Raw genomic sequence first — 25,582 nt, forward strand, 5'->3', positions numbered from 1 at the left:
TGGCTCAGCATTTGCCTCTTTCCCACTGTTGACTGGGACCTCTGTGGGAGTGAAGAGGGGAGCTAGAGTTGTAAGTAGTTTTTGTTAATACTTCACACCTAGGGAAACACGTTGGTGGGAAGTGGTCAGAATGAGAGAAAATGATGTTTTAACCTTAAGGGAATGTTTAATGAGATTATTTCTTTAGCATTACTCAGAAAATGAACTTTTTTTTTTTCTGGTCTGGGTGAAACACAAAACTTTATTAATAGCTGTTCTAAAAGGGAGGGGAAATAATTATGAAAGTATACTGGAAGCTTCTTATAAAATATTTTTTGGTAAAATAGGTCCATGTTTCAGCACGCTCACTGGTGACAGTTACTGAAACAGCAGATGCATCTCATTAAAAGGCAGTTAGGCTACAGACTCTGAGGACAGAGTTAGAAGGGAGGCATTTCCCTGCACAAAAGGGAACCAGAGATATGCTACGTGCTTAAAACTAGTTTTGAGCTTGTTTTGGGCACTAGTATTGAATAACCATTTGCTAGTTTGGCTATGTCCAATTATAAAGAGGTTAAGAATGATTATTCTGTTGAGAATATTTTGTCTAGCTATATTGATGAGAAAGATGATATAAGTGAAAGTCCTGATAACACAGAACTTAGAAAAGGGAAAGTAATAGATAAGTTCATCAATGGCCACCCATACAAGGGTAAGAAAATCCTAATTCTAAGGACTAGCTCTAGACTCCCAAACAAAAAAAGATCCACAGAAGTGGCGATTTATGATGTCTCCACAGGGCTTAGGAGAAATATGTGCAGATATGAATTATATCTCTTTGATTACATATTTACCATATAATTTTCAGAAAACAAATCCCAATATTTGCAAGTACTGAATTCGGCAGTACCTAGACCTACTTCTGGTGCATAACCAGATGAGCTTTCTATCTTAATTTTTTTCTATTGAAAATATTGGCATTAAGTTTTTTCAAAATATAAATATTTATTTTTGGCTGCATTGGGTCTTCGTTGCTGTGTGCAGGCTTTCTGTAGTTGCTGTGTGCGGGCTTCTCATTGCGGTGGCTTCTCTTGTTGCGGAGCACAGGCTCTAGGTGCGTGGGCTTCAGTAGTTGTGGGATGCAGGTTTAGTTGCTCCATAGCATGTGGGATCTTCCTGGACCAGGGCTCGAACCTATGTCTCCTGCTTTGGCAGGCAGATTCTTAACCACTGTGCCACCAGGGAAGTCCTGGCATTAAGTTTTAAAAAAGTACTAAGAAAATTTTTGCTTTCCTGTTGGAAAGTCTTGGCTTCAAAATTGATTATTATCTAAATGAATATGAACATGGATGAGAGCTAAACGTTTCCTAGACTACTTGCTCCCGTTTAAAAAAAAATCTTAAAGTTTTGGTTAGGGAATTGTAACATCAATTAGTATATAGTGAGTTAAATTTACCTCATTAAAATTCAGAGAGGGTAGGGAGGATGTAACTAATGTAGGCTTATAAAACAGATGAAGATCATTCTATTTATAGCAAGATAAAACCACACTGCTGTATTTCGTAGTTTATTCAATTTTAATACGGTTTCCATTATTAACTTTTAAAACAATGATTTCCAGTTTAGAAAACAATGCACTGACCACATAATTCCTTTTTTATTTTATACAGTTATACAAATATTCTAAATACACATTTTGTGTTCAAGATGATGGCAAATAAGATTAACTGTACAGTACATAAGGAAAGAAAATATTTTAAGCATATTTAGAAGCAATAGAAATGTCTATACAAAACAAGCAAAAATGGAATAAAATTTTTTATTTTTAAAGTATTGCAACAGGCCCACAGGTTTGTAACAAAAAAGTCTTTCTTTGCACAGTTCCTCACAATGCCCCATTAATAGCTAAAGCAAGACAGTGGTTTTAGAAAATAATATTTCAAAATGCTACACATGGTACTATTGTTTGCACAGTTTGATCAAAATAACAACTCTACTCTGAGTCAAGCAAAACCTAGAGGAAATATACCAAACAACTTGAAAATCATTTGTATAAAATTCATTGCACATTATTTTACTTAGTTTGAAAAGTAAAAAAGTGTATTTACAAAATATTTTGCAGTCAAAATTATAAAGTGAATGGATATAACACGTCTTGATACAGACAGTTCAAGGAAAACACGAATGTTTTTTTAAAGAGGTTTTCAGTGCTCCTTCCACAGGGAAGTAAACATGATCTACTCAAATGGATTTACAAGATGTTACACATACCGTAGCAAATTCGACACCTGCATTATAAAACAATGTTGAAAAGGCGAAAGGATGAGGGGTTTGTACACTGTAAGAAGTGAGCTATTCAGAGATCAAGAAGTACAATTTTTAACTCAGCATAAAAGTCTTCATAGTCTTCAGATAACAGACAGACAGTGAACATACTTGACTCGATGAAAGTTGAAAAAGCACCATGCACAACAGTTTAGTGGTAAACACTGAAAAAAATAGCACCTGGAATTCTGTGATATTGACAATTTAAAACTGGTCTAGTAATTGCCGGAGATATGGTGCCTTGGATAATTCTCTGTTTACTCGGGAGAGTTTGTAAAGTACTGGGCAGTTCAGAGAAACACACGGGATATGTCGATCAAGGCAACCTGTACAGTTCTTGCATATCTGAAAGTACAAGAAGAGTACATCAAATGATAGGAAAGTTTCTATCTAGATGTATAAACAACAAACTTTTATAATCCCTCCTTTGTGACCCACCACAGATTACAGGCAGACATATGGCACATATTACAGAAAGTTGCATTAATTTTCATCTCTTCGAAGCATAGCCAACCCTAAGTTAACACATTTCTAAAGGATATTATTTCACAAACCACAGAGCACAAAATTCCCTAAGGATTAATTTCATCCCAAAGATAAACTTTCACTTATGGTAGAATCCTATTATATTAACATCTACATAATAGGCTACCCAATTACCATTCAAAGACTGTCTCTTAAATGCACTATGTACACTATTTTTTCAAGTTACTCATATTAAACATTTTGTATGCCAATCATAAAAAAGTTACCCACTTTCTTATTTCAGAAGAGAAAATGCTAGTATGGAAAAAAAAAATCAAAGCATGTGAATTTGAAAGTAGTAGTGTAGACCAGTAGTTTCAACCCTGGCTATATACATGAGCCTAAAAATAGACTAATGCCTCACCCCCATCCCAGACCAATGAATCAGGATCTCTGGGCATAAGAGCCTAAGAATCTGTATATTTTAGGGCTCTCAGGTGATTCTGATGTATAATGAGATCTGATCTAAAGGAAAATAATAAATCATAAGGCAATTTTTTTTTTTTTTTTTTTTTTTTTTTCTTTTTGCGGTATGTGGGCCTCTCACTGCTGTGGCCTCTCCCGTTGCGGAGCACAGGCTCCGGACGCGCAGGCCCAGCGGCCATGGCTCACGGGCCCAGCCGCTCCGCGGCATATGGGATCCTCCCAGACCGGGGCACGAACCCGTATCCCCTGCATCGGCAGGCGGACTCTCAACCACTGCGCCACCAGGGAGGCCCCATAAGGCAATTTTTAAAGAGAAGCATTATAATATCTTACCCAGTGATCAGATTTTAATATGTAAAGTCTCAAGTTATACATACAGTTTAAAAAATTGATAAAACATGAAAAACATTAAAGGCTACTAGTGAGGGCCCCAAGGGTCAAGAAAATATATGCTGATTTTTTATGTGAATAGTGTATCCAAGTGATTAAAAAAAGGGATAGCAAATAGCAGCTACCGTACTAATTCTCTCTTAAGAGAGAAATCAGCTCTGCCGTACTTAATTCTCTGACCTGTATCTAACAGCCTCTGTTTTAGAGGTCTCTCAGGGCAAAAAAAGTTTTGTTCTTCGGGCCAGTATCTTCCAGTCACTTGAAAGGCCCATGTTTCTGAGCACCCTGGTTACTGTATCCAGTATTATGATACCGCCACAAGCAAACCACTGAGAGCCCTGTGCTTCAGCGTGCTCTCTTGAAGAGTAAGGGTGCTGCTGTTCTACTCTGATTAGATCTCTGCCAAGAGACTCAAACCTACTCCCAAATACAGAATGTCTGCACTGCAGCTCTATGTACTGCAGCTACGTTCAGGTGCCAGGACAAACTGATAAATATTTATGCACTTGCTGTGCTTGCCTGATAAATAAACCAGGATGGAATTACTTGCCTCACTAAATTTAACTCAGTGTTTAGTTTCAAGTTCCTTTACTGGTGATTTAAACCCTGAGCAGCTTACATTTAACACTTTAAACACCACAACCTGGAAACTTACATTTTAGCAAACGTAAAACAAAAACTGCTTTAGTAGTTATTGATTCTTTCTTTTTGCTATCCTTTGGCTTACTTTCTTGTTTTTTAAAAAATTTTCAGTCAGATGCTTAAATTCATTTTTTAATGTTTATTATTAAAAGTGTTTAAGTTGATGAATTTTTCTTTGAGATCTGCTATGGTTGTCTAGAATTTATATGTGTTTGTTTAACAGGGAGTGTTAAAATTTCCAAGTAGAAGGATCATTTTGTTTTCTGAGTTTATAATTAAGTTACTAGCTTTATAGAATTGTATTGATAAAATGTTTGTAATATTTCAACTTTCTGAAGTTTATTAAGGTTTTCTTTATAGAGTAAAATATGTTCAATTTTTTAACATTCCATAAACACTTGAAAAGAAGGTATAGTCTCTCATGTTGGATTACAGAGTTTGATATATAATTAAAAGGTCTGTCTTATAATGTTTAGATCTTTAATAATTGTACTGATTTCTGATCACTTGACTGGTCTTGGGCTGAGAGGTGTATCAAATCTATTACTAATGTTTCTGACAACTTCTCATTTTATCTCCTGTAATTTCTGCTTTATGAAAATTCCTACAGATTATTTAGTGCATAGGAGACACACATTTTAATTCTCTTAGGAAAACAACAGTCCTTAAGTTAAAATATCTCTTTAAAGATGATGAACCATCCTTATTTTAAAGTGTTACTTTTAAAACTGCATTTTTGTAAGAAATAAGACCTAATATTGAAGGAAGGTTCTGGTTAAATTGATGGCACCAACTAGCTAGCGTAGTGCATGTTGCTGGGGGCAGAAGATAGTAAGGTTCAGGGAAGAGGCCACTCACAGCCTCTGACGTCAGTGGAGCTCTGGAGGTCCTGCCCATGTTTGCACCTTGTACTAGACGCCAACTAGGGAATTTTCTATGAGGGCTGGTTGCTGCCATTGGGGTAGTAACCTAAAAAAACAGAAGCTGGGGTCACCCAGTGACTAGTGGTTGTACTAACCAGAACCACTAGTACAAAGTGGTACAAAAACTGGGACAGAGTGGCTGAAAATTGGTTGGCAATCACTCCAGTGACTTACTGCTGCTTTAACTGTGCATTCAGCAAGAAGCTGTTTCTTCATTTAATACATATGTACGACCCACCATGGGCTGGACTCCATGCTAGGCACAGCCAACTCAGCAAGGGCAGGGCAGGGCCTCTGCCCTCACTGGGCTCACTTTCTCTTCAGTGGGGAAGCTCGAGCTAGTGTTGAGAATGGACAGGATGGCGGGGGATCAGGGTAGGAGGCTGTTGCAGGAGTCTGGGGAGAGATAACGGTGGTTGGACTAGGATGGTAACAGAAGGGAAGGAGAAAAGTGAGCGTGCTTAACAACTGTTTAGGAGAGGGAAAAGTCACTTTATCATTTCAGTAAGCTAGGCTTCTGTGGTTGCATCAAAATAATCATACTTTGAGATCTTACTGTCCTGAATGAAATCTGTTTAATGCATTCTGGATGACTGGCTATACACTATACAACTTCAGAGTTTTCTGCCAGTGCAGAATAGCAGCTAGAATGGTGCAGAGGAAACAGTGTATACTTTACCAGTCCTTTATCATCCTTCTGTTCTAAGAGCCTAGTCTCCCAAGAGATTATTTCTCTCCCTTTTCAACTGTGTGGCAGCTAGGTTGTCCTCCTAGGAGGCTGTGGATACTCTGACTTGGTTCAAAAGCCTTTTTACCTTGAGGGGCATGGTGTAGAACCTGGCCTTTACATAGGTGGTTGGATTACATTAGGCATGTGAGCAGATAAGCTGCCAGGAGTGATCGTTTAGGAGAATTCACAATGACAGAGCTAGATAGCACCTAGGAAAGAGCATCAACCCACATTCTGAGAAAACGGGGGCCAGAGGACATGGCCAGTACTACGAAGTCCAGACTGGAATCCTGATGTTCTTACTATCAGCTTGATTCATTTTCCACTGTATCACACTGCCTTTCAATTATTTGGTTGGTTTTAAAACACTCCAATAACCTTATATATTGCTCTTCTAAAGACAAAACAAACTCCACCTCAAAATTGTTATTCTCTCACCTGAAAGCTAAAATTGTAACTTGAAACATGATGCTATAAGATATAATCAGTCCTTTAAGAAATATACTGCTTAAAAGATGTGCTATAATTTTTTTTCTTTACATTTAATTTTCTAACTTCTTTCAAGAGATTCCTATTGTTTATTTCTGCTGGAATTCCACATTTGAAAAACTATCTCTGCATTTTATGTCTGTATCCCATCTCGGCTGCTTATTACCAGTGGAACATGGCACAAATTACTTAATCCCTCTGTGTCAGTTTACTCATCTGTAAGAGGGCCTAGAACAGCCAGCCTCTGGCAGATAGGAAGATTAAATCATGTTAACTGTTAATTTTCTATCTTGACTCTCAGAATTGCCAACCTTGCAAGTTTACTAGCAGTTCTTGAGGAAAACCAGATTTTTATGAGAATGGTAAGTAGATATGGTAGACAAAGCAATTAGTACTTTTCTTTCTTTTTTAGAAATACTATTATAAAAGAAATTGGGTGGCTGGACATTGTAGTTCTATGGTTCCAATAAACGTAATACACTATTCTATAAAAACAAAAACTAAATTATAAAACAAATTTAGCCGTTTTTAATAGTTTAGTTCAATTATGATATTTTTAGGATTTTAGGAAGTTTATTAACTTAGAATCCTTATTCCACTTTCACACCAGAGCTTCACACCTTACACTACACCTCCCTCAAGAGTTGACTACATTTCCCTGAAGAATCAGATTGCTTGGGATTCTGGGTCTTTTGAACAAGGTTGTACCTTTACAAGTTGCTCCTGCTGACGTTCCAACTCTCGAATTTCTTGGTTGAGGATGACTGCAACATGCTGAGGTTGGCTGCGACAGTTACTACAGATGCCGTGCTGAGTCAGGTCATCACACACAGGACAGTGTAAGGTAGTAAAATATTGTGAGATAGTGCCTTTTCGCCCTTCAGGTTCACTTCGAGAGGAGCTGGTGGCTTTCTGGATCTATAGAAACAACAGTTCAGAAAAACATCAATTCAGAAATAAGTCTGAGCCAGCTGCATAGCAGAGTGGCTATTCTCATGCTAATTACAGGTTCACTAAGGCATTATTTCATTTGTTCAACAAATACTGAATAGCTACTATATGTCAGGCACTGTTCTAGACAATGGGGCTATAGAAAAGAACAAAGTCCTTCCTTTACAGCTTAATATCATCAGATAATATTGTTTTGTTTTCATAATTTTTGGGAAAAAAATAGTCTCAAGAGGCACAAACTTCCAGTTATAAAATAAGTAAGTCATTGGGATATAATATACAGAATAGGAAATATAGTCAATAATATTATAATAAATTTAAATGGTAACAGATGATAACTAGACTTTATCATGGTGATCATCTCATAATGTATATAAATGTCAAACCACTATGTCATACACTTGAAACTAATACCAGATTGTATGTCAATTATACTTCAATAAAAAAGAAAAAGTCTCCTGTCACTCAGTTTTTTTTTTTTTTTTGGCTGCGTTGGGTCTTTGTTGCTGCGCACGGGCTTTCTCTAGTTGCGGCAAGCGGGGGCTACTCTTCGTTGCAGTGCGTGGGCTTCTTACTGCAGTGGCTTCTCTTGTTGTGGAGCACGGGCTCTAGGTGCTCAGGCTTCAGTAGTTGTGGCGCACGGGCTTAGTTGCTCCGCGGCGTGTGGGATCTTCCTGGACCAGGGATCGAACCCATGTCCCGTGCATTGGCAGGCAGATTCTCAACCACTGCGCCACCAGAGAAATCCCTGTCACTCAGTTTTTTGGTTGAGATATGTAGATGTATGAGATCATATGGGGCAGTGGAGATCACAGAGGACAAAGGAGGAAATCCAGGTTGAGAGTAGATACTGTTTAAGGCTGCACAATGTGGGCTATGGCAGCAAGGTAAGTGGAAGGTTAAAAATAACTTGTTAGGCAGTAAGGTGCAAAATTCAAGCAAAAGTAAACCTGGAACATTTCAAATGAAATTAGATACATGTTACCTAATCATTCCTCATTTGAAGTAATACTGGTTTCAGAGATGTCTTCTGATACTCTTCTTCACACTGAAATAACATTATCATCTTACAATCATACCCTTGGTGTACTCCCTTGCTGTCTTATAAGTCACTCTGCATAAAAGTTATTAGGTCAGCCTTTTATAAATGCCATTGTTTTAACATTCTTGCTGGTGATGAAATGAAAAATAGTAATAGCTTTGTGGCGTAGAGCCAGGACACAGCATTACAGATGTTGGCCAGCACAGATTCTCTTTAGCACAGCTTCAACCTCAGTTTCCCAGCTTATTCTTTTCCTTGAGGTCCTAAGTGCTCACTGAGAAAGTAAAAATAATTTAAGTATCAACTTTTATCAGTTTTCCTGCATACCCTCAGCCTTTCGTAGTCTGAGCAAATGAAAGCAGATCTAATTCTAAACATCAGATAACAACTGCTACTCTCCTAGAGTAAATGTATCCCAGATTATTACAGAACCACAGATCGTTCCTTCAGGCTTCTAATGGGTAAACTAAGAAAAAAAGAGTTCAAGCAAAACTCCCTTTGGTCAGATTCCACATTGCATGTTTCACTTTAGTAAACTGCTATTTTAACATTATTTCCTTAGTCTGGTTTCTGCAGGACTATGTCTAGCTACTACATCCTATACGTTTCTTAAACACCCATTTTGAAGGGATTTTCTGCTCTCCTTTGTTTAATTTTTATTAGCTGCTTTGAGCTATTTTATAGTTACGTGTTTACCATCAAAGCAGTTGTGGATTTAATCTTCTATCATTTGGCCAGTCTGACAGAAGCTGGGAAGGCGTTTGTGGAAAACTAAACCAGAAACACGTAGCACCTTTGTTGGTATAGGATAATAAAGCACTTGCCTTGCTCTGGTAGCATGCACATAGAATCTTTAGCTCCACTGAAAACTGTAAGTGAGTTCTCTCTCTAGAGTCACAGCACAAGTACCATTTAGTAGGCTTACCCTTGGTAATTCATGATACCAGCTGAAGACATCAATACCAATAAGTGAGAAGATTCTTGCCAGGGGTGGGAGGATTTGCTTGGTGATATAGTAAGTGGCATTCAGTCTCAGAGTCGGGTCCTGCAGGACTTCCACTGGGCGCCTTACCAGCTGGATAAGTGGTACTCCGGGGGTCCCATAAATGATGACATATGGCACTCGTTCCCCAACTCGAGGCTCAGAGCGCCGATCATAAGTAAGCATTTTCCTATTTAAATCCAAATAAAATAGTCACTCAAAGATGTCATGGAAGGCATCTTTCCAGAAAATTAAATGAGAATTAAACAATAATGAAACCATGAGAACTCGACAAGGGGAACCTTCAAGTAACTTTTTTGATAACCGTATACACTTCACTTAGTTGGCACCAAGTGGATATGCTGTAAGAGTTTAATAAAACTTACTTTGTAAATTACTGTTACATGGAGAACAATATGAGTTAGCAGATATCAACTATACCTTAAATTGTTTCCTATCCCCTAAGAGTAAGAATTAACTATTGTAAATCTAATAATGGAAGATAAAATTTAGCTGATTAGATGATCTGATTTTAGAATGATACCATCTCTGTGCTTTGGTAGATCAAAATTGTGATTCTGATACGGGAAAAACAATCAATTCCAGCTCTGTAACAGATTACAATTTCACTGAATTTAGTTTCTGCAGGGAAGGCCGGAATAGGAGCTCTTTCTTCTTCTTTAGAACTTGCAAGGTATGGGGGTCACCCACTCACTTTAGGAAGGCTTCACGTGGGCAGGGGACTAGACAATTGTGTATCTGTGCCTGCAGACTGGGTGTCTTTTCATCTACTCCAAACCATTCCAAATCCCAGGACTACACTTACTAGGTATTGGGGGTTGTGCTGTTGTGCACATCATTACCTTGTAAGTTCCAGGGCTGGCACACACGCGCCAGGTTTGTAAGAGGCACTTCCTCTGTATTCCTTTGCAAAGATAAAATCTTGTATGCTGGCCTTTCCTTCCAGAAGCTTCATACATTGTCGTTGAACGTACTGTTTAATTAAACTTATATCTCGTGTTTCAAATAGCAGCTTCAGAGAACGCTCAAGTATCTTTAAAAAAAAACGGATATGTTCATAAGGATAAAATATCCCCCAATATATTTCATCATTGCTGTTATACTTTCAATTACGTTAATTACTGAAACTTGCTGATCTGTCTGAACAATCTGCTATTTACAGTGACCTGATAATAAAAATTACTGAAACTGGAAAATATTTTGGAGACTTTATTTAACTTGCTATTCCTAAAAATAGAATATTATGTAGTTTGAGGAAAATCATATCGGGATGACATGCAGATGAAACATTTGCTGTGTGCGATGAGCGACATGAAACATTTAAGTTGTCTTAAATAGCCAAGAGCACACTCCAGGCACAAAAAGCCAGACATCATTTCATGTATTATTTTTTATTTACCCTATTATAGAAAGGGCTGGATTCAGGTGGACAGAGAGAAGTTTAAACATCACCAAGCAGTGAAATACAGTCAGTCTTTTTGCCTTTTTATAGTGTCAATAAATATATACTGTGATAGAATTTTCTGTGCTGGAGTATTTCTACTAGAAAATGACTGACATGCAGTAGATATATGCAGTGGAATGAATTTAAATTAGTTCCAGGTGAAAGCTCTGTATCTTATTCTGAGTACTGGAATCCATACATATTTACACAAGAAGTTGCTAACTTAGCCAAGGCACCATTCTTCCCTCAGAGGAAGAATGCACTGGATATCTTTTCCAGAAACTAGTATTAAAAAATATCTCAAATTTACATAATATTATATGTGACATAATAGGTTGCTATCAGTCAATCTATTACGCTTTTAACGCTCTCGTAAAACTCAGTGTATAGAGTGCTATTCTATTTATACCATTTATTTTTGGTTTGTTATAGAAGGAATCTGGGCCTGAATAAAGAAAGAATAAATATAAGATACTATGGTTGAGAAATTTAGGTAACTTATATTACCATTGTTAAGAAATCTCCCTAACTTGTATTTGGTAACCCAAGTAAACAGAATTTCAGTTAATCTAGGATGGATTATATTACTTATGAAATTTCTCTGTTCAGTTTCCCTTCTTTATCCTGCTCCATAGATTTTGGGTGTTGCCATATATCATCTCTAGGTGATTAGGCAGGAAATTTTTATCAAGTTCAAGTGTTGTTTTTTAGCAACTGTGATAAAAGGTAAGGTGTGGGAGAAGTCAGAAACCAAGGACTTAAATAAGTTGTTTTCATTAGAAATGAAGTTCTCAAAAAATCATACAGTTTCTCTTATAGTTATACATAGTCATATAGGCTATATAGTTCCTCCACCTAGATACGTGCTTAAGGATTTGTACCAGATTCTTTAGCCACTTATTTCTTTTTTAAAATTATTATTATTATTATTTGGCTGCATTGGGTCTTCGTTGCTGCACGTGGGCTTTTCTCTAGTTGCGGCGAACAGGGGCTACTCTTCGTTGTGCGCGGGCTTCTCATTGCAGTGGCTTCTCTTGTTGCGGAGCATGGGCTCTAGGTGCGCGGGCTTCAGCAGCTGCAGCACGCAGGCTTGGGAGTTGTGGCACGCGGGGTCCTAGAGCATGCAGGCTCAGTAGTTGTGGCGCATGGGCTCTAGGGAGCATGGGCTTCAGTAGTTGTGGCATGTGGACTCAGTAGTTGTGGCTCTCAGGCTCTAGAACGCAGGCTCAGTAGTTGTGGTGCACGGGCTTAGTTGCTCCGCAGCATGTGGGATCTTCCCAGACCAGGGATCTAATCGTGTCCCCTGCATTGGCAGGCAGATTCTTAACCACTGCGCCAGCAGGGAAGTCCTAACCACTTATTTCTTAAAGATGACAACAAGATAGATAAAACTTACCTTAGAAACAGCAGGGCAGGAATCTCTTCTGACTGTTTCTATTCCTTTTGCATCAAATACTGGGTCCTTTTGATCCAGTGTTTCATACATGTAACCCACATACCTCTTTTTTGTTTGTAAGACACAGGGCAAATATACCTGTGACGAAATTAATAAAATATCTATCAATAACCATTTTTTCCCAACCATGAATATCTTATATTTTTATATGCCTTTTTCTCTCTTTAACCAGATGTCAATTATAAAAAATTCTAAGTGTGGCTTAGGGCCCAACGAATTCATGATACAAAATGAGACAACACTTGCAGGTAAAAGCACACAAAGTGAGTTGTTCTACTTCCTCACCACACACTCACTCCTTTACTTGCACCATCAATTTTGCTCCTTCCTCAGCTGATACTGCTCTCTCAAAGTCTTCAATCATATCTTTTTAAACAATTTAAAAAATGACTTTAAGTAACACCTACTATATGGTACAAATTGAAAAGTTATAAGAGAATATACAATGAAAAGTCTACCTTCCCCTCCACAGAGGCATCCTGTTATTGATTTCCTGTATATTCTTCCAGAAATATTCTATCTAGGTACGTGTACTTATATACATAAGGGTAGCTTACCTTCCACATCACTCTGCACTTTGCTTATTTCATTTAATAACTTATCTTGGAGAGCATTCCATCCTGTACAAGAAAGCTCATTTTGTTTTGTAGCTACATAGCAGTCCACTTTATGAGGGTATAATAATTTTTGTAACCAGTTACCTACTATGGGTTATTTAGGATGTTTCCAATCTTTTGGAGTTACAAATAGTGTTCCAGTGAACAACTGTGCATGGATAAATCCACAGGATAAATACCTTGAATTGGAATTCCTGGATGAATGGGTGTGTGTCCCCACACCTTTTTATGTTACCAGATTGGTCCTTTCCTCTGCCCCAAAGCTGTATCAGTAATCACACTAAACATAAGTGGTGTAAAAGTGGTGTAAAAAATGTAACTTGTAAAAGGCAGAAATGATCAGATTAGATTCCATCAAAAAGATACAACAATATGCTTTCTACTAGAAATCCACTTTAAATATAAGGACATAGAAAGGTTAGAAAAAAGATACACTTGTTACTAATCAAAACAACACTGTTGTGGCTATATTAATATCAGAAAAAGTAGATTTCCAGATAAGGAATATTATCAAAGATAAAAGTATCAATTTGTCAAGAAGATACATAACCATAAATGTATATGCACCTAATAAGAAAACTTCAAAATGCATGAAATAGAAGCTGGCAGAACTAAAAGGAGGGAACAGGCAAATCTATGATTATACTTGGAGACTTTAGCACCTCTCTTCTAGAAATTGACAGAGAATCAGTAAGATTGTTGTTGGCTTCAACAACACTATCAGTTAACCTAAGTGACATTATAGAACATTCCACCCAATAACCAGAATACACAGGGATTTTCAAGGTCATATGGGAACATTTACTAAGAGACCATATGCTAGACCAAACAACGAACTTTAACAAGCTTAAAAGCATTGAAATTATATAGACTATGTTCTTTGACCACAATGGAATAACAAAAAATGTATGGAATATCCTTAAAAATTTGGAACTTAACACACTTCTAAATAACCTACAGGTCATTATCACTGAAGTAAATGAATAATAATAAAAGCACAAGATATCAAAATTTGAAACTAGTGTTTTGAGAGAAATTTGTTATTGTTAAACGCTTATATTAAAAATTTTTGTTTAAAATCAATGATTCAAGTTTCTAAATTAAGACAGGAAAAGAGAAGCAAACTAAACCCAAAGTTAAGTGTAAGGAAGGAGATAATAAAGAGTGGAAATTAATGATACAGTTCTTCAGAAAGTTCTATAAATGGATAAACCACTAGCTAGAATTATCAAGGGGGAAAAAATGGAAAAACAAATTATCAAAAGTGAAAGGAGGGATGTTACTAAAGATTTTACAGGTATCAGAATCACAATAAGGAAGTATAAACAGTTCATGCCAATAAATTTGACAACTTAGGAGAAATGGACAAACTCCTTGACAATCACAAGTTTTAAAACTGACATGAGAAGAAAACCTGAATAATATATATTAAAGATATTTAATTTGTAATTGAAAATCCCTTCCCCCCCATAAAATTTCAGGACTAGACTGCTTCACTGATGAATTTTACCAATCATTTAAGAAAAAACTGTACCAATTTTACACACTTTTTCTTTCAGAAAGTAGAACAGGAAACACTTCCAACTTTTTTTTTTTTTTTTTTTTTTTTTTTTTCTTTTTGCGGTATGCGGGCCTCTCACTGTTGTGGCCTCTCCCGTTGCGGAGCACAGGCTCCGGACGCGCAGGCCCAGAGGCCATGGCTCACGGGCCCAGCCGCTCCGCGGCATATGGGATCCTCCCAGACCGGGGCACGAACCCGTATCCCCTGCATCGGCAGGCGGACTCTCAACCACTGCGCCACCAGGGAGGCCCTAACTTATTTTATGAGGTCAGATTTTTTTTTCCTGTCCCCAAACCAGACAAAGACAATACAAGAAAAAAAACAAAAAAACTACAGACTGATATTCATGAACATATGCATCACGATTCTTAACAAATGTCTGTTTTCTTTGAGAAGTTTTGCAGTTTTTGCTTTTATGTTTAGGCCTGTGATCTATCTCAGGTAAATTTTCACATCTGGTGTTATTTTCTAAGGACACCATGCTCTTCACTTTGCCAGACAGGTTGAGTGTCCACAGCATCACACACATACTTCTAGAATAGCACTCATCATTGCTCTTTTCTAATTTTTCTTCCCTCTCTCCCTGCAATTAGAATGCTCACTCTTCAGGGCAGATACTGTATCCAAGTCCTCTCTGAATCTCTTCTAGCACAATTCTTGCTTCAGAGTAGGTGCATGATAAACATTTGGGAGTCATGTTTGATTCTCTTCTTCCTCTTTTGTCTTTTCTACACCTGCTCTCCTAAATCAACCACTTTTAACTCCTGCCCATCCTTCTTTGCATTTTCTCTTGAATTGTTTATTTTCGCTAGTTTATCTCACTACTTCAGGATATACAGGTTGCAAGAGGCATCCTGTCTTGAGATTCTCCTCTTTCCAATCCATCTCCACACCACTGTGAGGCCAGTCCTCCCCAAAAAGCTCTGTCATGCTTTTGTTTGAAAAACTTTCCTGAATAAAGTTTAAACACTTTAGCTTGGCATTCAAGACACTCTATAATCTGGTCTTAACTTTATTTTTCCAGACTTCTCTCCCACTACTCTGTATTCCCATGTTGTGCATTTCCAACTTCCATATCCTTCTATATACCATTTTCTTCTGTGCAGAATGACTGCAGCACCGTGGCTGCCTATTGAAATTCTAACCATTTTCTGAGACAGAATGCAATGTATACCTCCTACATGGAGTCTCCCCATCCAGCCTAGGAGGACACAATACCTTTTCTTTGCACTCTTACAGTGCTTAGGGAGACTCCTTCCTAAGTTTACAATGAAAGATCATTTACATACATTTCTAATCTTTCCTTTTAGATTATTGGCTCTTAGAGGGCAGGACTGTGTCTCATGCTTCTTTGCATTCCACACCTCTCCTAGCTCCATATCTTTTATATAGAAAGAACTAAATGCATATTTCATATCCAAAGTAAAGTGAAAATAGTCGAAGGTCCTGTGGCAGACTGCATTCTCCAAAGAAATAATATCTTCCATCCCACATAGCCTTCTCACAATGTGACTCTGACATTCTTCCCATTAAGAGATGGGGACCTATGTTCCCTCTCAAATCTAGACAGGCTATGATGCTATATGATTTTGAGACTAGGTCATAAAAAGCAAAATAGCTTTCATCTGGTTCACTTTGGGATGTTCATTCCTAGAACTCAGCTATCATGCTGTGAGGAAGAACAGGTAGCCCCAGGGAAAGGCCAAGTGTAGGTGTTCCAGCTCACAGCCCCACCTGGTGTCCCAAATGGCAGGCAGCATTAAACCCCTGACATGAGAGTGAGCAAGCTTCAGGTGATTTCAGTCCTTAGCTGTCAGCTAAGGACCTAGACATTGTGGAGCAGAGACATGCCATCCCAGCTGCACCCTTCATGAATTCCTGACCCATAAAAATCTGTAAGCTCAATAAAATGGTGCTTGTTTTACACCATTAAGTTTGGGGTTACACAGCGATAGTTAACTGGAATAGTCTTTTCATTTCTTTATATAAGACATTACAGGGGCTTCCCTGGTGGCGCAGTGGTTGAGAGTCCGCCTGCCGATGCAGGGGACACGGGTTCGTGCCCCGGTCTGGGAGGATCCCACATGCCGCAGAGCGGCTGGGCCCGTGAGCCATGGCGGCTGAGCCTGCGCGTCTGGAGCCTGCGCTCTGCAGCGGGAGGGGTCACAGCAGTGAGAGGCTCGCGTACAGCAAAAAAAAAAAAAAAAAGACATTACAAAAAAATTGAGAAAATTATACAAAAATAAGGGGAAAATACTTTAAATTTAACACTTTCACAGACCCATATACCATTACAAAATCTGAAAATGTATTGAAAAAGTCAGAAATCTACAGAAGGTATGTGAATTTTATATGTGGTTAGTAGTATTACATTTCTCTTACCTTTTCAAACTTCAATTTCACTGGTTTAGGATTGGTAGCAGTTACAGCTTCAGCAATTTCCTGACCAATCTTGAAAGACTGCTCCTTAGTGGCTCCTTTGAGTAGCACAAACATACTAAGAGGTTTAAAAATAAAGTAGGGTAATGAGGAAGGCATTGTAACAAAAAAAAAATCTCATCAATAGTAACTTTCCTGGATAATACTCTAAAACCAAGGAAAACCTTTTTTTCCCCCTTACTCTTCCTTATTAAGTTGCTCCCTACCTGAATTTTCTTGTTTTGTCACACTTTTCCTGTGTGCTCACAGTATATCTTGTTACAGATCTTTAAGACATCTAATGTTTCTAGTTTAGCTACACACAGAACAGCTATCACAGCTGCCAAGAAGGTCCTGGGTCATTCCTATACATTTACAGCTTTCCATGACACACAATTATGTCAGTCACAAAATAAAAGATGATGACTATAAAGAAATGGAAAATTTACTTGTGATATGGGAGGGAATTTCCTTCCAGAACCACCCAACTTAGAAAAGAACACATGTATATTTTATAAAATATGTTCATTGAAGAACAGTTAGAAAACACAAAAAGGCACAAAGAAAACAGCCATTTATAATCTCACCATTCAGAAAAAAAGACACTAGAAGCCTTTTGTGTACATCTGTAAATCTTTTCTCATTTGGGATCACAGATCATAGTTTGATAACTTTTTCCTTTCATTTAATGGTATATTGTGAACATTTTCCTGTGTCACTTAGTTCTTTTACATTATTTTAACAGTTGTACTATATTCCAATGTATGGATATAGTATAATTTAACCAAACCCCTACCACTGGAAATCTAAGTCATTAAATTTTTTTTCTAATATTTAATATATAATAATAACTTGGCAAGCTATGTCCTTAGAATAAATTCCTAGAAGAGGAACTTCTAGATAAGTGGTATATATTAAAAATATTTTTTGAAAGATAATGTGAAACTGAAGTCCAGAAAGATATTTCTGACATACAATCCCACCATCAGTATATGCAGGTCAAGAGGGAAGGATTTCTAATACGGATAAAAAAAATTCTAATATGAAAAATACTAAAAAATAACTGATAAAAGTATTGGGCATTTTGTCCTAATATAATCCAGCTAACTCTGTAATAGCACTTTACATTTCAGTATATACCACAATCTGAGACCAAAAGAAGTAATGGTGAATAAATATACTTAAGAAATAGAGATTATAAAGCTGATCTTCATTTATAACTTTAGTGGAAAGACATTAAATAGTAGAAATGAATACTATCTTGAAACGTGGACTTTAAGATTCTTGGAGCCACATAAACCAATCTTATTATTTCTTAAATGCTTTTATATTGGACTTTCAGTCTCATTTGGATGGTTTTTTTTGAAAAGCTCTTTGTCTGCCAATATTGCAGATAGTACTTGTGTTAGAGTTTGATCTGAAAAGCTTAAGGAGTATTTATTTAATATTACTTAAGGCCTTGAAAATAAACATTTATCAATCAATTAATTTTAACGTAAGGCACAACAAATAGGCCTTAGATAGCTAATTATACTTTTAAGCTAGGCTATATTCTGAACCACCTAAAGCTGTTTATAATATTTTCTTTCTAAGCCCATCTGATGCTCATTATACGAGTATAGCCTTTAAAAAAATAGATTATTACAAAATTTCCTTTTGAAAGATTAAAAAATCAACTTGAGATATAATTTGCATATAATAAAATGAATACATTCTAAGTGTACAGTTCCATGAATGTTGACAAACGTATAGGCTTGCTATGGGCTGAACTGTGCCCCTTAAATTCATACGCTGAAACCTTAACCCCCATTGTGAATGTGACTGTATTTGGAGATAGGGCCTTTAAAGAAATGATTAAGTTAAAATGACGCTCTAATTTAGGTGGTTAGGGTGAGCCTAATCTGGTGTCTTTATAAGAGGAAATTACACAAAGAAACACCAAGAATGCACATGAACAGAGGAAAGATCATGTGAGGACAAAGTGAGGAGGTGGCTACCTGCAAGCCAAGGAGAGAGGCTTCAGGAGAAACCACAGCTACTGGCTAACGCCTTGATCTTGGACTTCAAACCTCCAGAACTGTGAGAAAATAAATTTCTGTGCTTAAGCCACCAAATCTGTGACAGCCCTAGAAAATTAATATATTTGTGTAACTACCACCAGAATCAAGATATAGGGACATTTTCATGACCCCATAAAGTTCCTTTGTACTCCTTTGCAGTAATTCTCCTCTCCACTCCACTCCCAGCAACACATGACCAGCTTTCAATTACTATAGATTAGTTTTATCTTTCAAGAATTTTATATAATATACAGTACATACTTATGTCTGGCTTCTTTCACTCAGCATATTTTTGAGATTCACCCATGTTGCTAAAGTAGCAGTAACTGGTTCCTTTTTATTGCTGAATAGTACTCCATTGTATGGATATGCTACATTTGTTCATCCATTCATCTGTTGATGAACATTTGGACTGTTTGCAGTTTTGGACTATCAAGAATAAAACTGCAGTGAAGAGGTGCATCAAGTCTTTGTGTGGACCTAAGTTTTCATTTCTCTTAGGTAAATACCAAGGAGTAGGATTGTTGAGTCATGCTAAGGGGGTATGTTTAACTTTAGATGTAAATGCCAAACTTAAAAAAAAAAGATTATTATGCTTAAAATGTTCAGATGCAATAATGAATTGAAGTGTTTCTACACACATTGCTATAAAGCTCTAGAACAGAGAAACTAAGCTATGGTAATAGAAATCAGGTAAGTGGCTGCCTGGGGGTAGGGGATGAAAGTGAGGGACTGACTGCAAAGGAGCATGGCAGAACTCTCTACAGTGATAGAAATATTGTATATCTTGACTGGGGTGGCAGCTGATTACATGGGTCTATACCTTTTGTATATTGAACTATGCACTTTTTTGTTAAAAATTATACCTTGATAAAGTTGATAAAAAATTAAAGGTACACATACTTTACATCTTAAAAGTTATTACAGGGTATATATTTGAGATTTTACCTAGTAGTGTTAGGGGTTTTACTTGAGTTCATCTGTGCTGTTTTGGCTAGTTTTAGTTGGAGCTAAGCTTCAAGAGAGCTGACCAGGATTAATGGAAGTTTTGGGTCACTTAACAGAATGTAGGTGACCAGCCTACAAAGAGAAAGACTGTTTTAAAATAAGTTTCTAGGGAATTCCCTCGTGGTCCAGTTGGTTAGGACTCCATGCTTTCACTGCCAAGGGAGTGGGTTCAGTCCCTGGTCAGGGAATTAAGATCCTGCAAGCTGTGTGGCACAGCCAAAAAAAAAAAGAGTTTCTATTTGTCTGTTACTGGTGCTTTTAATGTAGTTAAACAATGCTTATCTTTGGTTGATAGATCACATTTAAAGCAGTGATTTTCATTTCACATGGGGTGGGGAGTTAAACGGGGATATCAGAATCACCTAGGAGGCTTTTCTCAATCATACTCAGATGAATTTCCCAAGAGATTTTTGTTCTAGTTCCCCAGCACCCTTCTGCTGCCCCGGCAGTATGTGTGTTGTCAAACGTCCTTCCCTACCCTGCCTGAGAATCACTACTACAAAGAGCTTCAATAACTGATGGGAGTAGGTCTATCCCACTAGGGTGGGATAAATATTATTGATAACCACTATTATATAGAATAATTGTTTGAACCACTACAATATAAAGAAATTCAGGGTGTTTACATTTATACCGTCTAAATGGACAATAATGCATAACTGCTATATAGAGAGAAACACCCTTCTAACAGAGTAATTTTGATGCTTTGTTAACCAATCTCCCTTAGCTAGACTCCAAGATTCATAAAGTCAGCAGTCCTGAAACTGGAGGGAGGCAATGGTCATTCTTCATCATGTATCAGATTTCCTTCATTCTGATGATAGCCTCAGGGAGGCTAAGTGACTTTTTGATGGCCATGCAATCAGCTAGGAGCACAGCTAGAAAGAGAATCCAGATCTCTCTCTTGGTTAAGAACTCTTTCCCTCCACCAAGCATACATTTATTATCCCTAGAGCAGTGCTTCTCAGTATGTTATCATTATTGTCCTCCCCCCCAAAAAAGTTAAAAGTAAATTTAACAAGAGAAAGTAATTACTAAGGATTAAAATGTTGTTGGGTAGGGTTGAGCTCTGTGGGGCCAAAACCCACTGTACTTCTTTGCTCCTCAAGGACCAACTTGTACGCTGCTGGGCAGTATTATTACCATTGAGAATGCATGCCCTAGAGTGAACTGCCCTCATACAGTGTATTTCAGTAAACATTTGTTGAATGAATCAGATGGTGAATGGTAGTCAAAAGCTCTAATGATACTGCAGGGAATTCCCTGGCTGTCCAGTGGTTAGGACTCAGCGCTCTCACCGCCCAGGGCCCAGGTTTGATCCCTGGCCGGGGAACTAAAATCCCACAAGTCGGGCAGTGTGGCCAAAAAAAAAAAAAAAAAAAAAAGATACTGCAAATACAATTTCTTTCTTTCTTTTCCTTCTTTTCTCTCTCTCTCTCCCTCCCTCCCTCCCTTTCTTTCTATCTATCTATCTATCTGTCTATCTATCCTGTGCTGTGTGGCACATGGGATCTTAGCTCCCCAACCAGGGATCGAACCTGTGCCCCCTGCATTGGGAGTGCAGAGTCTTAACCACTGGACTGCCAGGGAAGTCCCTACACTTTTTTGATTAGAATAATAAAAACCTGTGATGTCTTATGTAGAGAGATACCAATTTATGGCTCCACTGCTAACTAGTTGGGCAATCTTAGACAAATTTCTTATTCCAGGGGAATCTGCTCTTAAGTAGCATCTGAGAATGTGCCCCCTAGGGTTTTCTCCCGACCCTTTTAGGTCATGAAAACTCCTGACCTAAAAGTCCTCTTCCAGCTCTGACATTCTAAGTCTGTGTTTTTTGGTTTGTTTGAATTCCTAAAAATCTTACAGTCAGAATCATGCCAACTTCTGCTTCTGGGTGCATGTTGTCAACTACTGACGTGTTTGAACCCTGAATTAAACTCAACAATTTAAAGTTTAACTTTCTTCTCTTCCCTAAATATTTTGTGAGGAGCTCTGCTAACAAGGTGAAAAACTATGTTCCAGTAATTTTTATTTTGCTAGACTATTCAGCAGAACTGGTTTTACAGGGCAGTGAAATACTCACAGTCAAAGTGAGGAGTGGCTTTTGACGGGCAACAGTAGAGACTATGGATAACTGGGGCCTGGATAACTTGAAACTATCCCCACCTGCTGATAATGAAACAGCTGCTATAGGAGGAAAGGTCTCATTCAGCATTAATATGATTATGCTGATTGTATGTGCATTAAAAAACTGGAGAAGATTAAATGCTGTTTAAAGATTACCTAGAAGCTATTTTTAGTCATTAGAAGCATTATCTCTGCTTGCTCCACTGCACTGTAAAGTGATCAGAGCTCCTGAGGCAAGTGCTCTTAGAATGATCACACTGTGACTCTAAGCCTTCAATATGAAAAAAATTTCACTCTAAGAAATTTGCATAATACCTATATTCTAGAAAAATTTTTAAGTCATATAAATAAGATGTTACATAAATAACTGGGCCCTGAAAAATACCAAAGCAAGCAAGCAGGCTAAGGTTATTCAGGATTCAAAGGCAATTCTATCTTTTGGATAGAATGGGCTTCAGGATGATGGGCTTCAGGAAGTCTGTGAGCCTCTGGAATCAAATGGAAAATGTATCTGGAATCTGCACTGTTTATAGAAGAAGGTCAACAGATTTTGGGGCCCAGTGAAAAGTTAACCACTCACATCTTTGGCAACTGTGTTTCAAAAACAGTTTGATTATTTTAAGATATATATTTAAATTCAGAGAGCTGCAGCTATATCTGAGGGATTCTTCACATTAAAAGCTGTTTCTTTAAACAGATTAGACTCCTTCCTGTGTATACAGTTTTTACAGATCCCTATCTACTTGGCTACCTGGAGGGATGCCTTGGGAATTTTCGCACTCTGTGGCTCAGGTCATATACATTTTCTGTCTCTTAAGATCGTATCTGGTAAATCAGGACCTGTGTTAACTCCCATCACAAGATCATAAGGACTGAAAAGAACTTAGGTAGAACTGTATTTTTAGGAAGGATTGCCCTTAAGCCATTTCAAACACTGAAATGAGTATCCGAGGAGATGCAAAAAGACAACTACAAAACAGAGTTCATTACCTGTCAGTATCACCATATACAACCCTAGCACCCCATTTCTTGGTATCATTCACCAGTTTAATAGCTTGTTCCAAGGTTTCTCTGGCTTTGTGAACAATACTATCACCAACCTGTTGGTACAAACACATTGAAAATAATTTCTTAATGTAGTTTAGTACTAAGACAACAGACTTTAATATATAATACTTAACTTTAATTATTAAATATTTCTAAAAATGAAACAAGGAGAAAAGAACATTAAAAAAAAAGTCACCAGTGCCATCATTCTTTCTACAAGTACTCAAGAAGAAAATGAGATGAATGAATAATTTAAAAGAAACCAATCAATATACAGACTTGCCTGTGAGTGTGTCAGTGAGTAAAATGGACTGCACTATATACAAAGCTACATTTGATCCTAGAAGAGTAAGCCTTATTTATTCAAGGACTTTCTAAAATGCCTTTATAACCAACTAGGCAGGAAATTACACTATGTATGTGCATGTGTGTCTTTCAAAATTTTTCTGTTGGAGTGTTATGATAATTTCTTTCAGTATCAGTAAAGCTTATGCTGAACCTATATCTCAGTGATTGCTTATACATATTTTTTAGATGACTCTAAATATCGATACAAGGAAAAATGCATAATTATATGATAGAAAATATATTACAAGGGTTCAATTTAAATCAAGTAGGCAGATATATGTCTAAGTTCTTTCATTGGTGATTGAGTTTTAACAATGATCATGGTATAAGTTGACAAAACAAGAAGATGGTGGATCTTGACAAATATGAGAAGCAGGCTAATTATATTTCATAGTTAAAGAACTTAAGGAGACTAGTATAGCACTGCTGCTTCATTTATCAAACTCATTAAAGCTAAGGGTTGGGGAAACTGCCATTCAGCATAAATGGAACATTACTTTTTAAAGTTTTAAAATAAGAATTATGCACTTTTTCTTTTGTGTTAAGATGCAAACAGTATTTATAATATCTTTCCCCTTTTACTGTAAAGTTTGAATTATCTGAACTAAATGCAGGATTGAATAATACTTATTTCAAAAGGCTGTTTAAAGTTGTTTACACAGGAAATATTAAGTGTATGTATGAACAAAAGAATAAATAAACACTGATAGCAGAAACTTAATTTGGGTTTTAAATTAAGATCATGAATCCTGTTGAGACCTTTAGTGCATTAGAAAACCTTGAGAATATGAACTATAGCCTAATACATTAAAAAAAAATCATTGTCACCTAATTGAAATTCAAGTTTGAATAAAATATTCAATCTGTCATCTTTTGCCACTTTCACACATGATAAAAATATGTGACAGCAAATAGCTAAATGGGTGAGCCATAGAGTGTTAGAGTCCAATATGCTTTTGGGATATACACATACAAATACACACATATACTGGTCCTAAATGTCTGCCTCCTGCTGTCTAGTCTGACCCATTTAAGCTACATCTGGAAGAGTCAGAACTCTTTTGCAGCTGGCCCTGAAGTCCATGCAGTGTGAAGGACATAGAGACATGAGAGGGAGGGGCACGGCGGGGGGGGGGGGGGGGGCAGTGGGAGAGAAGAAAGGAGTGGCAATTACATTAAAACCGATTCTGCTATTTTGTGTCATAGTTCCTAATTTGAAAAACGTTACAGGGCCAAGAGACTGGATTTAAAAAGAGGAAATTAATTGATTTCACAATTTAGGCAATGGTTGGGATCCTGAAAAGTCATAATAAGAAAAAGATTTAAAGTAAAAGTTCTCTGAAAAGAATGTTGGTGAGGATGTGGAGAGAAGGGAACCACTCCTGCACTGTTGGTGGTAATGTAAATTGGTGCAGCCACTATGGAGAACAGTATGGAGGTTCCTCAAAAAATTAAAAGTAGAACAACATATGATCCAGCAATTCCACTTCTGGGTATTTATCTGAAGGAAACAAAAACACTAACTGGAAAAGATATTTGTATCCCCATGTTCACTGCAGCATTATTTATAATAGCCAAGACATGGAAACAAGCTAAGTGTCCACTGATGGATGAATGGATAAAGAAAATGGAGTTTATATACAATGAAATATTATTTAGCCATACAAAAGAAGGTAGTAATCTTGCCATTTGCAACAACATGGATGGACGCTGAGAGTATTATGCTTAGTGAAATAAGACAGAGAAAGACAGATACTTTATGATCTCACTTATACGTGGATTCTAAAACAAAAAAAACCCCCACACCCCACTGAACTCATAGATACAGAGAACAGACTGGTGGCTGCCAGAAGCAGGAGGTGGGGGGGGGGGGCGGAAATGGGTGAAGGTGGTCAAAGGTACCAACTTCCAGTTATACAATAATAAGTCTTAGAGATGTAAGGTACAGCATGGTGACTATAGTTAATAATAATATTGTATATTTTAAAGTTGCTAAGAGAGTAGATCTTAAAAGCTCTCATCACAAGAAAAAAATTATAACTATATGTGGTGAGGGATGTTAACTAGACTT

General features: G+C 37.3%; 1 protein-coding gene across 6 annotated transcripts in view; it reads right to left on the reverse strand.

The window, feature by feature from the left end:
• Positions 1-1,438: 1,438 nt before the first annotated feature.
• Positions 1,439-25,582, reverse strand: part of REV3L (REV3 like, DNA directed polymerase zeta catalytic subunit) — a 247,878-nt gene continuing 223,734 nt past the window's right edge. For all 6 annotated transcript variants that reach the window (XM_081251232.1, XM_081251233.1, XM_081251234.1 and 3 more), the window contains 7 exons: positions 23,107-23,216; positions 16,886-17,000; positions 12,266-12,403; positions 10,268-10,458; positions 9,348-9,594; positions 7,138-7,347; positions 1,439-2,649 (listed from right to left, as the gene is read on the reverse strand). In XM_081251232.1, coding sequence (XP_081107358.1) covers positions 2,509-2,649; positions 7,138-7,347; positions 9,348-9,594; positions 10,268-10,458; positions 12,266-12,403; positions 16,886-17,000; positions 23,107-23,216 — 1,152 coding nt within the window. In that variant the 3' untranslated portion in view covers positions 1,439-2,508. The remainder of the gene's footprint in view (positions 2,650-7,137; positions 7,348-9,347; positions 9,595-10,267; positions 10,459-12,265; positions 12,404-16,885; positions 17,001-23,106; positions 23,217-25,582) is intronic.

This window comes from Mesoplodon bidens (genome assembly GCF_964165515.1).
Source record: "Mesoplodon bidens genome assembly, chromosome: 12".
NCBI lineage: Eukaryota > Metazoa > Chordata > Mammalia > Artiodactyla > Ziphiidae > Mesoplodon > Mesoplodon bidens.